A 13,751-nucleotide genomic window follows, 5' to 3' on the forward strand; every position below is an offset into this window, starting at 1 on the left:
CACCTTTTCTGGTAGATGCCCGTTAGCCCAGCGCTGCCATCTCCCTCATACTCAGGGTTCTGTTTGTAACCCCCCCACCCCCACCAGAATCAGCTCCTATTCCCAAGACCTGCTGCCTGAGCACGCAGTTTACCTGGGGCTCTGAATCTCTAATCCATTTTCATCAACCTAACCCCGTCTTCAAAGTGTCCATCCACCACCAGCATTTCCCTTGTTCTCCAGGGCTACTGTGGGCTCATTCTTATTTCTGCACCTCTCCTGCCATTCAGTGGGATTTGGGAGGGAGGGGCCATCACCCCTCCTTAACAAATTCGAAGCATTAACTCACCTACATTTTCTATTTTTTTCTAGACTAAATATCATCTGTATAACCGATGTAAGAAGTGTTTGGAAAATAGGTAGATACTGGCACTACGATACTACATCCCAACCAATGATCAGATGATGCTCAGCCTGAAGTCTGTTGCTTCCCAGCAGGACAGTGAGGTCTCCGGAGACAAACAGGAAAATGCCTTGGTCCCTGACCAGGCAAGTTTTCCTTGTACTGTTTTAAATTAAAAATGAGACGGATCCAGCAGGTCTTGGCTCAGTTTCTGTCATCCTGTACAACACTCTAGATTCTCTAATCCAAGCTAAAAAGTAACAGTCTGAATGATGGCTACATCTTTAGGCCCAATAGCAGTTTAAGACTGGACAAATGTAAATACTGTTCATCTTATTTGTATGTTGCTTCCTTTGTTATGAAATTTCTTTGCCTTATCAACAACACAGGCTGGTAATTAAAAAGTTGTTTTTTTTAACTTTATGGGGTTGACCTATATATTTGCAACAAATAAAAATTTGGTTCCTAAATTTAATTCCATAATAAATGTGTTGCTTGTACAAGCAGAAAATATATAAATTAATTGAAAATGTATAAATATAAATTAATCGGAGTGGCTCTCAACAGAAGCCATAAAAAGTGCATGACCGAAGTTCAATATCATGACTCTCTGTATCTGAAAGATCCAAGAGCCTGCACATGAATGGAGGAAAAAACACTGTATACATCCACTCACAGTAACAGCTCAAAACACTCCTCACTGCTGAGAGCTGCCCCCTACGCTGCAGGTATTGCTACTACACAGAGGTAGGTCCTAGCACCATTTCCAGGACCCACTTTGCTCGCTGCACCCTCTCCCATTTGGTTCTGCCCGCAGCATTTGCACACCTATGCTAGTCACAAAAGCCAGATTACAAAAAGCCTAGTATTAAAAGCAATTAAATGATAGGTCTCCCTTATTCATGACCCTGAAATACTATTTCATGTTTCAGTGATTTTATGCAACTGAGGAGATAAATAAAGCTTCAGTAGTACCTATTATGATATTCTTTAAAAACAAAGTTTATAGGTTGTACAATTAAATCATAAAGTAGAATTTTGAGGGAGGATGCAGATAGGAAGTACTAGATAGGAACATGGAAATAGGTATTTTCGCTAGACTTAGGCTAGAAAAACTAACACAATTCCAGAAATAAGTGTTCATGAAATAACTCAAAGAGAAGCTTAACTTGGGCCTAAAAGAAGATACGCGTTAGTCACGTAATTACTCACGTGGGGGCTAAAAGAAACACACAAGCAGATTCTGAGGTAGAGCACTATGACAGCAGGGAAAAGCGCTGCACCTGTGGGGGGTGGGGTCTCCATAGAAGACGTCCCTAAAGAATTCGCGTTCATTTAAAACAGCAGCGTGACTGCAGAGGCTATGTCTTCAGCATTTTTGTACCTTTGTGCATCTCACACAGCATGTTTTCCCTATTTGTTAAATGGCTTGTTCCCATTAAAATCGGAGGCAATTCTCAATGAACTGGCCTTCTCTTTGAAGTCAGTGGTGTGTGTGAAGTCAGCTGTAGGATGATCAAGACATTAGAACAGGTACTTTAGGAGAGTTTAGGAAGACAGACAGTTTTATTTTTACACAATTAAACAACTTAGATCTTACCTAAGTGAAGGTAATTTCATGATCAATACTGACCGATTTCATGTAAAAACACTAAAAATCAAAACCACCATTCCCATTATTTATAGAATAAAAATAATGTAAAAAGTGATTAAAAACTATTTCACTAACTGTGCACAAGGGTTATAAAAATTAAACATTTTTAAGTTTTACACTGTATATCCTGGAAGTTTATTTATTACTAATTCACAAATATCTTTGCATTGCTTGGAAATACTTAGTGAACCAATCTCATCACTGTCTTCCTCACAGTGATCCGATTTACTGTGTTCTGACAGATTGGATGGCAGGTAAGAACTCACTTGAGATGTCCGAGCTGACTGGCTTTTTTCTAAAGACTTGCAATCAGTTGGTGTTTTAAGTTTACTAGAGAGGTCTTGACCCCTCTTTCTAACTTTAGAATTATGCATACCAGTTTGGTCTACCTGGTTTTCTTTTTCTTCACTCCAGTGTGAAGATAAATCACTGGTAGAGACAGTAGATGCTTCTTCCAAGCTTTTATCTTGAGTCTTTAAAATATGAGCTCTTTTAGATGAGTATACTGGTGATCCAGCTGAAAAAGGCGGGCTAAGAACAAAACTCTTTTCACTGCTGCTTTTCCTTATGTACACTCTTGCTTCACTAGACTTACTTGTATATTGACTATGTGTTGGATATTCTTTCTGTGAACTTCCATCGTAAGCCTGCAAAATCCCACTGGTGTCCTCAGTAGTATAAAAATCTTCAGAATAGCAAGGGCTGGTGAAGTCATCTGAATATTGTAGTTCTGAGATGCTTTCAGAGCAACTGTTTTTCCTTGGTTTACTTTCACTCACACCTGCAGTAAGAATGTCATTACCAATAGTTTTGACCTGCTTGTCACCTATTTCTTTATCTATTACAATTTTGTCAACAACTGCAACCTGTTGGAAAACAAATGGACTTTGGACTTTGATTTCCACTTTTCCTTCCGAAAGATTTGTATGAGCAAATCTTTCTTGAATAACAGAATTTGCAGGACTCACAATTTCTTTCAATGAACCATTGTTGGTTCTATTTTCTCCATAGCTAACTGTCTTTTCAGTTGCACATTTCAGTTCAGTTTCTTTAGTTGTGCTGGGGTCATCAAAAACGCCACTAATTGGCTTTGAGGAATCACTATTTTTAGCAAAAGATGTATCTGAATCTAAATACTTTTCTTTAGGCAGTTGATGTGGCTTCTTCTGGTGTTCTGCAAAGCTCGATACTTTAACTTTGGAGAATGGAATTCTGAGTTTTGCATCTAACATTTGTGTTTGCATCTTTCTATACTGTTCTCTCTTTTCATGTACTACCAACATACCAGGATTTGTCTGCTTTAAACGGAGTTTAAGTGTATTTGTTAAGCCATAGAGTAGTTTCCCCCTTGGAACTTTTTTTTCAGGGGCATCATTGTTCTTTTCAAAATATTTACCTTTCCTAAGATTTTCAACCTGGTTCTTTTTATACTGTAGACTCAACGATTTTTCATTTTTCCCCATAGAAAGCTTATCTTTCTTTGATTCGGATTTGCCTGTGGATTTGGCAGAAGACTCTGGTGACTTCTTATCCTCGGGTCTGTATAACCAGGCCAAGTGAGGGTGTATATGAGTAGGACTTGCCACAGGTTGGTTGTGTAACAAGGACAACTCAACCAACAAAGCATTTAACAAGGGCAACTGCCTTATTGTATTAATTGTACCTGGTTCTATTTGGGGGTGACATGTATTTGGATTACTTGCTGCTACATCATGAACATGTGGAGGACTAAGCACTGCAGGACTCTCATGTTCTGCTGCAGAATTTGTATGTTTTAGATTAGTAGGTGTTGTGGGATTTATGAGTTTTTCTTCCAGAAAAGTACCATCCAGCTGCTCAGGTACATGCATTTGAGGCTTAATGGTGATTTTACCCTGTAAAGGAGGCCTCTTTTCTTGGGTTATGTGAGTGTAATACAGAGGAGGAGGGCAAAATGTGTTCGTTTCAAGGTCCAACTCTGAGACTTCCTGATCTGGGGAGCTCACACTCCCCACACCACTCTCATTTGAACAGACAGGGCTGGTGTTGCCACTCTCCGCAGGACCCGTGTTATCAGAGTTGGCCTTACTGCGGAAAACTGTTTCCTTCAAATCCTTCTGGGCCTTTGGGGGTTTTAAACTCCGCAGAGTCCTATCAGTCTTTCTTGGGCTTGGGTGTGAGTCTAGCTGCTGCAGCTGCTTTTCCTGCTGGGCTTGGGACCGGATCTCCACTGCCTCCCATGCCTCTGCACCCTCCTCTCCACCTTCTGTGGAAGTGATGGGCCTCCGCAGATGACCCAGCAAGCTGCTCCCCAGGTCAGTCAGGCGGTACGCCAGCGAAATGTCCCCAAGGTGCTCCCCCACATGGTTATGCAGAGGGTATATTCCTCGATGGCCGTGGGAACAGCCAGAGGCGAGCGGCCCCAGGACCTCGCAGGATGCAGCGGCCAGCGAGATGCTGCAGGTGCCCAGGAGCTGCGGGGCAGGAGTGGGCTGTCCGGGGGGCAGCTGCAGCAGCAAGGAGTAAAGCGGGGTCTCCAGGAGCCTGCGGCGCAGGGTGGTGGGGGGCAGGCGGAAGAGGCAGGACTTGCCGCGACCGAAGCGGAGAAGGCCGGGCCGGGGCTCCGGGGCGGGAGTGGCGGGGCCCCCACGAGGGTAAACCAGCAGCGTGGGGAAGTCCAGCAGGCGGAAGGCCACGGCGGGGCACAGGGAGCGTGATGGGGGCGGTGGCGATGCCCCCTCCTCCTGTTCCAGCTCCTCCTCCACCTCGAGTACGGTCGTCGGCAGCAATCCGGCCTCCAGACGCACCCAGTCTACAAGCAGCTCCAGAGAGAAGAGCCGCTCGGACCTGGGGGCCGCCATTGCTGTTGCCCGGGAGACGCAGCCTCAGTCTCGGCTCACGGGGAGGGGTAGTTCTCTGTTCTCGCGAGAGACAGAGGAAAGCCCGCGCCTGCGCTTGCTCTCGCGTGAGACTCGGGGGGGCCGCCCGCGCTGGGCTGTGCAGTGGGTGCGCTAGGAATTTTCGCTGCTGAATTAATTTTGCCTTTCGGATTTCTTTTAACACAGATTTGCCTGTGTTAATACCAAGGCTATGAGTAACAAAATTTTAAAAAGTATATGTGTATTTTTTTAAATTTTGGTCATGTTTTTAGTACTGCAGATCCCTAAAACTTGGGAGTCCGGTCAAACCTATCTGAATAATATTAAGAGTAACTCAGGAATCTCTTTCCAGACCCCAGGCTACAGAAAGCCAGTTAACTGGCCGCAGTCAGCCTTTTTCTGGCAGCTCGTCTACCCAAAAGATGATGCCACAGCTCTGAAGTCGCCTGGGAGCCTCTGTCGGGGTAATCATGGTAGCCACAGGGACACAGTGAGTGTGGCCACATTTCCAGCAAAGAAGTCGCCATGTGTGAGAGTCATGTTGCTGGTTCCACTCAACAAAACAAATATATATACATAAACCCAGGGGTTAGGGCAGATCTTAACAGCACTGTTCCCGATTTTCAAGGAGGCAGGCTTCTGACCTCAGTGAGCTAGTCAACTAGGTTGAAACCAAGGCTGATGCCCGGAGAGCCTTGAATGCCATGGTAAAAATTTTGGGCTTTATGCTGTGCAAGTTGTTTTGAGTGAATAAGGGCAATCATATTGATGTTTGGAAATGTATCAGTACAAATGCACAGGAAGGATTCTAGTAAGAAAACGAATTCAGAGTCATCTACTGGGAGGCTATTGCAGTGGTTTGAGGCATCTTTGTGGCCCGAGGTGGTGGAGTCAGTGGACATGAAAAAGAAAGGAGAGAAGAGGCATTTGTGGTAGGAGAACCTGGAATCTGGTGACTGGGAAAAGTTTTGGGTGAAAACTTTGCTACTGAAAAAGAGCAATCTATTTGTGGAGCAATCTATTTTATTTTTAAAAGTCAGTCAAGAGAATGAAAAGACAAGCCACATACTTGGAGAAAACACTTTCAAAAGATGTATCTAATAAAAAACTGTTATTCAAGTTATACAAAGAACTTTCAAAATGCAACAATAAATCCACATAGTAACAACACCCAGGGTGAACCCTAATGTGAACTATGGGCTTTGGGTGAGGAGAACGTGGGAAATTTCTATACCTTTCACTCAGTTTTGCTGTGAAGCTAAAACTGATCTAAAAAATAAACCCTATTTTTAAAAAAGTATGACAAGAAGATGGAAGACTTAATTAGAAATAAAGAGCAGAAACAAGATAAGAAGGCAAATGGGAAAAATACAGGAAATACCATCTGCAATGTTAAAAAACAGAGATGTAAGAAGGCCAAGTCGGAGCCCTTTCCTCTTTACTGTGGCTACAGACCCCTCGCAAACACTTGTCTGGTGTGGCAAGTCCAGGATCTTACCTTAGAGACAGACTGGCCCTTAGCTTCTCCCCCATTGTCTTCCGAAGCCTTGTATTTCAGGATCCTAGACACATACTGCATTCCTGAAGCAAGAAGATTTCAGTTAGGAGAAGCGGGTTCTCATAATCATTCTTCAGAACCTGAAAGCCTAGACAGAAAGATGCCCTGCTCTAGGGCCTAATTAGAGGCTTCTGAAATCCAAGTCAAGTAGCTCCCTTTCTTCTAACTGGGTTACAAATGGACTTCACACAATTTAAACACTGGAAACAACCAGAACTTTAATAATACTCACCTTGGCCTCTGCTATTATTGGTAAAGGTGACATGACTTGACCCCTCAGAATGCGTGCAGTGTTTCAATGTGGATCTCATTTTCTTTGCTTTTCATCTTTCATCTCATGTTTTGAAATTGCTGGATAGAGGAATCCGAGCTTTTGCATGATGCTGCTGTTGCATGAGGGACAGAATTACAATCAGAACCATGATTACCACCTCCCATATCAGAGCTATGAAATAGCTCCCATAAATAAGTGCAAATAACCTAAAGAAATTCATAAATTGGTACCAAGACTCTGCATTTCATTTTCATGTTGTAATTTAAATTTGCCAGGACTTAATATTGGAAATTATTTCACTTAAGAAGAAGAACAAGGAGAAAGACTGGAGGGTGAGAGAGAATGGAGAAGTGGGGGTTTGGGGGTGAGCAAAAGAACTACTGGTTAGTAAAGGGAAAGAGCGATCCATATCCTTCTCTGATGAGTCTCTCTTCCAGAAAGGAATGGAAAAGGAGAACCACACAGCATCTTAAGGCCTTGGAAACACAGGTTTATTAATAAGCGAAATGGTCCAAAAGAGTGGTAGGAGTGATTTAGTGAGAGTTATGTGGCCATCACTGGCAATTACAAATGTGAATTACAGTATCAGCTTCTCCATTTCATAACCATGCAACTCTGGGCCAAGTTCACCACTGGGAAGTTTCCTTCCAGAGTATCCCATAGATTCTCAGACTTCAGTGTGCATGTTAAAATGCAGATTCTTCAGTTCTACTTCCTGAGATTTTGATTCCCTGGGTCAGAAGCAGAGCTCAGAGATGCACATTTTAACTAGCATCCCAGATGGTTTTGATTCAGGGAATCCCTTAACTTTGAGAACCATCCCCCAAGGTTCTGGCGCATTGCAGACAGCTGTTGGGTTTGTGAAGTTCCGAACACGTAGAATGTTATTACCATAAAGCCCATGGAATAGCAGAATGACATGCATTTGTGTGATCATCATTCCCTCTTTCACTTTCCATGGAAATGGAGGAAATGAAATGGTGCCCGTTAGCAATGAAACGTTACTGTCAACTTGTTCCCAGGCCAAGAGATGTCGGTGCAGCAGTGTCACCAGCTTGAGTTCTCAGAAAACTTTTCGGAAAGCCCCTGGGAATAGATTGATGTGAAACCCCGTGAGCAGGCTGAACATGGCCTGCCGAGACCCCAGTGCCCTTGCTCTGGTCCAAGGAAGACAGACTACCAGTTTCAAGGACGGGCATCCACCTGCCTTCAGTGATGGGGGTGGGCTGGAAGGTGTATTAGTTTAACTCATGAATCCTTCTTCCCCGTGCACATAAAACCATCAGGAGTTTTGGCCTAGACCGTTTTGTCTGGACTAATGAAATTAGTGGGTGCTAATAATGAAACTAATTTGGAGAAGTTAAATAATGTATACAAATAAGAATTTACACAAGTTAAGTGGTCAACTAGCACTAAAATTCAGTTCTGCAATCTTAAAAAAAAAAATCCTTGTGTATATCCTGATAAATTCCCTTAGCTTATTCATCCATGCCCAGAACGAGAATATATAGAAACCGACGCTATTCAGTTCGAAAATGTATTTTGAGGTAGAGTTAAATAATACCATAAGGAAGCTAAGAGACAAAGGCAGACCATGGTGTATTCTGTGAGAACACTGACCCAGTTTACAAAAGTCTGGGGCAGGGGGGAAAGGAGGGAGGGTGGGGCACTGCTTCAAATTAAGAGTCTTAAGAGACATAACCACCAAATGTCCAATGGGGGACTTCTTTAGATTGTTACTCAAACAAGCTGTCTAAAAAACCGGCATGTCTGAGACAGTAGGGGCAATTTGAGTATAAACCGAAGTAGAGGATACAGAAGAATATGTGTTAACCCCATTAAGATTATTGAAGAAAATGATTGCATGTATAAGAGATGCCAACCGAAGCAGTAGGAGTAAGATCACAATGTGCGGAATGCTTTATAATGTCTCAGGATTTCCAAAAATCAAATAGGTAAAAGCAAATGTGGCAAAATCTTGACAGCTATCAAATCTAGGTGACAGGTCTGTGTTTCATTCATGATGCTTTTTTCTCTGCTTCCTCTTTTCTCTACTTTCGTGTATGAACCTATGAGTCCTGGACACCAGTGCTATGGAAACCAACCACCAGACGTGATCAGGGTCACCTGCCAGAGCCGTGAGCTTCCGGACTGCCCAGGAGTCAGTTCTGATGGCTGTCCCAGGTAGCCACTTAAAGAGGGGGAATTTGGAAGTAGGTTACATATAAATAGCACGCCTCCTATTTATAGATCTTAAAGGCCAAGCATATTTGGAATTCCTTCTGATCCTGCCTCATTTTTCAATGCCAGCCACTTAAAAGGATAGCGGTGGTTCTGTGTAGTCTTGGCAAAGACTCCTTCCCCCCTCTCCTTTTGTATGTGTATATTATCTTTTAATTTACTTCTCTAACTTTCCACTAGTTATTTTAGGGCACAGTTTACATCTGCGGGTTTTTTTTTCTTTCCATAAAATGTGCACGCGTTTGTCATGTCTGGGCCTGGAACTTGGGAAGGAAAATAGTCTCCGGTAACTTTGTCACCTGGTAACACCGTGATATACATACAGACACATTTCCAAATGTTTAAATGTGAATACAGGAACCACTCAGACCAGATCCCAAGGTACCTTCGCATCCTGATTTCCAGCATCTAAATCGAGCCATGGTCTTCTTCCTCCTTCATACACAGAGTTCCCTGCTCTCAGTGCTGGATTTGTGGTCTGCTTTTCCTCTGCCTAGAATACTCTTCCTCCACAGATCTCAGAATCGATGTCTCTCTTTCAGATTTAACTCCAAAATCTTCTTGAAGTTCTTTCCTAGTTGTCCTGACCGGAAGTGATCTTTCTTTTCCCAAATAGCTGAATCTCTTCTGCAGCCTTTTTTTTTTCTGTTTTGTAGCGTTGTTGTTCTCAGTCACATGAGTTATTGCCCCTGGTTCTCTCTAGGCTCCCTGATAATGTTCTTTAGTACAGTTAACACAGTGCCTTGCTTCTGTGCATGGGATTTGTATATGCTTGATGTATTTGTAAACAATTGAATTCCTCCTGTGCCTTGCTTGCGTTTGGGAAATAGCCTGAGCCAAACACTAAAAAGTGGGTACTTAAGCAACAGCCCTGATTCCTCCCAATTTGCACTGTTCTTTGTGTGGAATGGTGCTTTATAAAGCCAAGGACAATGTCGGGGCCTCTTCAAAGAGACCCTACTGTGCTCTATTTGACTTAGGCTTTGAAGTCATGGTTGACTAAATCCAAGGCCTTAGGTTGTCAGATTAGAGTAAACAGGATTAAGTGCTCTGCTCCCCAGGACAATTTTGTGATATGTGGACTCTGCGGGTTCCCTTTTGCTCAAGGCAGTGGATGCGAACATTCACTGCAACTGCTCAGACCCCCTCCAACAGCAGGGGGAGGGCCCTGCGGTTATTGAAATTGAATGCCCCCTCCGAAGTAATCCAGCCCCGCTAAAAATAGATTCATGTTCCCTTAGCTTAGACTTTCAGGAGTCATTCCTTCCTCTCTTTGCGATGTCAGTCTTACCGTTCATTTCTCCACATCCCACCTGCAGGGCCTGACAAACAACTGGGCGGTACCACTTGCCCTGAATAGAGACAATCGGGGTGGCCACTCAACTCACATTGCCCAGGCCCCACACCTCACAACGTTAGGATGGCTACTGTCCCAGAAGGAAAACGACCGGTGTTGGCCAGGCTGGGGAGACGGTGGAACCTTGTGCACTGGGGGCAGGATTTTAAAAGGTGCAATCTCTAAGGGGGAGAGTGTGTTGGTGGTTCAATTCCCAGTCAGGGCCCAGGCCTGGGCTTCAGACCAGGTCCCCAGTAGGGGGCGTGCTCCAGAGGTGACCACACATTGATGTTTCTCTCCCTCTCTTTCTTCCCCTTCCCCTCTGTCTAGAAATAAATAAATAAAATCTTTAAAAAAATTAAAATTAGAGATAAGTATTTTACCATAGAAACCTACAATAGATAATTCTCCAGAGATGGAAAACTGTTCGTCCGAGTCCAGGGTTGTAAGTTCTACTGGGGGTCCCTCACAGCGTTTCGTGGGGCTGTCCTGACTCCCTAGTTCTTAGCTTCTGGGGTGCACGCCGGACACCGTAACACACACAACCATCTCACTGTGAAGTGAATAGATGATGTGAAACCCAGAGACCTAAAGTTTGGGAAGGATTTCAGTTCCCTGAGAAAATGAGTATGATAACAACACTGGTGAGTGTTATAACAATTACGATTTATAATTCTGCTAAAGCAATGCCACAGCTTTCTGCGTACTTACTAAATATTAATTGAATGGATTAATGGACAAATAAAAGATTCACAGTTAAAAAGAGTCTAATAAATCACCTTACTGTTTTCAAGATCCAAAAGTATCACATTTTTATTGTTTTTTAAATAAATGTGCTTGCACACAACCTAATGAAGCCAAATTTCTAAAATACTACATTTGAGATTATGCTGTGCATTTTGGGGCCTTATCATGAGGTGAGGTAATAATGGGTCCTGTTTTTTTTTTTTTAAAGTCTCATTTATGGTACCTAAGTAATAAGCATCAGGTATATGTAATATGCTTCAGGTATAAGTAATATGCTTGCTTCAGGTATATTAGCTTGTGCCAACCAACTATAGGTTCAGCTCAACACCCGGGGAAAGCCACGCCCTGTTTTGTGCTGAAGTGCTGAAGTGCTGAAGACAGTGCCCGCCATGCAGTAAACATTCAATAAATGAAAGGTATTACTACTTTTTCAGGATAAAAGCAATGCTGGAAGCCTACCGGTTTGAAATGCTTGTTGCCACCTCTGTATCCCAGGGATCAATCAGCACGTGGGAATCCTCAAGCAGAGTGCAACGACAGGGCACATCTCATAAACGGAGCAGCAGGGCTGTCCAGAGAACTGGGCGGGATGAGCACCCAGTGGGGCAGCCAGTAAAGCATAGTCGGTCTGGGAGTTAAGTCAGTGTCACGGCCGGCACTCAAAGGCGGAGTGAGGGGTATAACATGTTTATTAGAGATCAAACCTGTGAGAGGAAGTGGGTGTGCCATAGCCCATTCCAGTAGCTATAACAGAACACCATAGACCGGGTAGCTGATAAGGAAGAGACACTTACTTCTTACAGTTCTGGTGCCAGCAGGTGTCTGGTGAGAGTCATTTCCTGGTTCCCAGCTGGTTGTCCTCTCACTGTGTCCTCGCATGGTGGGAGAGATGAGGGGCTCTCTGAGGTTCTCTTCTACAAGGGAGCCGATCCCATCCATGAGGGCTAAAGAGAACTTTTGGCTGACTTGGCAGGGAGCTCTGAAGCAAAGACTGCCCATCAGAGTGTCCCTGGCTGGCCAGAATGGTCACTAGTGCAGGCCACTCCAGCAAGGTCAGGGCCCTAGGTCAGGGAGACCCCACAGAAGCTGGCAGCTGGCAGCTGGTAGGAGTCCTTCCTGGAAGGAAGATCTGGGCAGCTGACACCCTGTCGACCATAATCAGAATCAGGGATTCGAAGTCAAAGGGAAGACAAAGTGAGAACCAATAGCAATTAATTGAGTTATGGGTTCAACAGAAGTACTTCTTTCCCATTTTAGCAAGTAGAGCAGACACAGACCATCACATTTACTCTGAGTGCTGCACTTACTGGGATTTCTGCCCTCTCTTCCATCCCAGTACTCTTGAGGCACATCAGACATTCCGTTGTTAAAGTGGATTCCCTGGACATTGCTTCTGAGAAATGGAGAATTCCCCCTCACACAGGAGCGTTTCCTCACGTTAGGGACACCTGAGGTGGTGCTGACAGACCTCTGGACTAGGCTGCTCTATTGGGGAACCCCTACTGTAAGGGAACCGAAAAATGCCTCATTTGAAACAAGATAGAAGGAATTCCAAAGCTCAGCCTGAAAAAGGGAAGAGAGGGGATCTCAGATGAAATCGATATGATAGCAAGTCTTCTCGCATCCAAGTCATGTGTGGATCTCACAAAGGAAGAATATGAAAGCCTCATGTGCTTGAAGGTATTTGTGCTCTTATGTTAAGAAAATACATAAAGCGTAAATCAGGTGACTAATGACCAAACAAAAATACAACAAAATATTTACTGATTAAATATAAAAAGAGCCCATAGAGAAGAGCTAATGGTACACTAATAGTTTAATAGCATTAATGTGCCATTAGCCATATAAACGTGGTAGCAATGCTGTAAAGCCATTGTTTCTAAAGTTGGCATGTCACCCTGTGCCAGGAGTTCACCTAATTTTTCCTGCCACTTCTTTCTCTTCAAACCACCAGGAAGCCTTTCATCGCATACCAGGCTGCAATACCGTCTGGCATTCATTCAGTTCAAATGCGTCACTTGTGAACTGTCTGCTCTGTTCTCTTCGTCTTTGCCTGCGTACGGAGCATCAGCTGATTCTTTCCTTCCCACCGTCCCTTCTTTAGAGATAACCATCCTTCCCCACCTGCACGGTGCTGGCAGCAGAGCACGGCCACTCACCCTCCGGAGCGCCCACCTAGTCTAGACCTGGCCACACACGGTACTCGTTCCCTCCAGCCATTTGGATGGACAAGTGACCCAAGCCGGCTCAGTTAGAGCTGTACCCTGGTATTGTATACACGGCCGCTGAAAGAGCAAAGTTCTTCCTTTCTTCTTCCATGGCTGTGACGAGCCCTGGGCCTGCCTCCACCTCTGCTGGAGAGAACTGGTTCCCAGGCATGGTCCACACACAACACGCAATGGAAGGGAGAGGCAGGCAATCTCCGTGACAGGGATTAGATCTCTGAAGTGAGATTGACCCTTGACCTTCCAAGTTAGAGGAGCCAATCAACTACCAGTTAGTGTACACGGGTGAGGACGACAAGTCCAGGTAGCCTTGGGGGTTCTTTCTTACCCCTTTTTGGTAGCTAAGCAGAGAGCTGGCTTTGCAGGTCTGAGCAAGTCAACATGACAGTAGGCCGACCCTGGGCTCCTGAGATGTTTCCTTCCCAACAACACCAGCCTCTTGAGTGGGAAGCTTCCGCTGCTGTGTAGCCATGTAG

General features: G+C 44.2%; 1 protein-coding gene across 1 annotated transcript; it reads right to left on the minus strand.

Moving 5' to 3' along the window:
• Positions 1-1,570: 1,570 nt before the first annotated feature.
• On the minus strand, positions 1,571-4,886 carry MAP10 (microtubule associated protein 10). The gene has a single exon (XM_037136771.2). The coding sequence runs from the start codon at positions 4,874-4,876 to the stop codon at positions 2,150-2,152; it is 2,727 nt and encodes a 908-aa protein (XP_036992666.2). The 5' UTR covers positions 4,877-4,886; the 3' UTR covers positions 1,571-2,149.
• Positions 4,887-13,751: the final 8,865 nt, after the last annotated feature.

This window comes from Artibeus jamaicensis, unplaced genomic scaffold (assembly GCF_021234435.1).
Source record: "Artibeus jamaicensis isolate MK-2021 breed Jamaican fruit bat unplaced genomic scaffold, CSHL_Jam_final contig_467, whole genome shotgun sequence".
Classification (NCBI taxonomy): Eukaryota; Metazoa; Chordata; class Mammalia; order Chiroptera; family Phyllostomidae; genus Artibeus; species Artibeus jamaicensis.

What these genes read in the sequence shown, in the direction of transcription:
- MAP10 (XM_037136771.2), bottom strand. Translation starts at nt 4,876, where the DNA reads ATGGCGGCCCCCAGGTCCGAGCGGCTCTTCTCTCTGGAGCTGCTTGTA.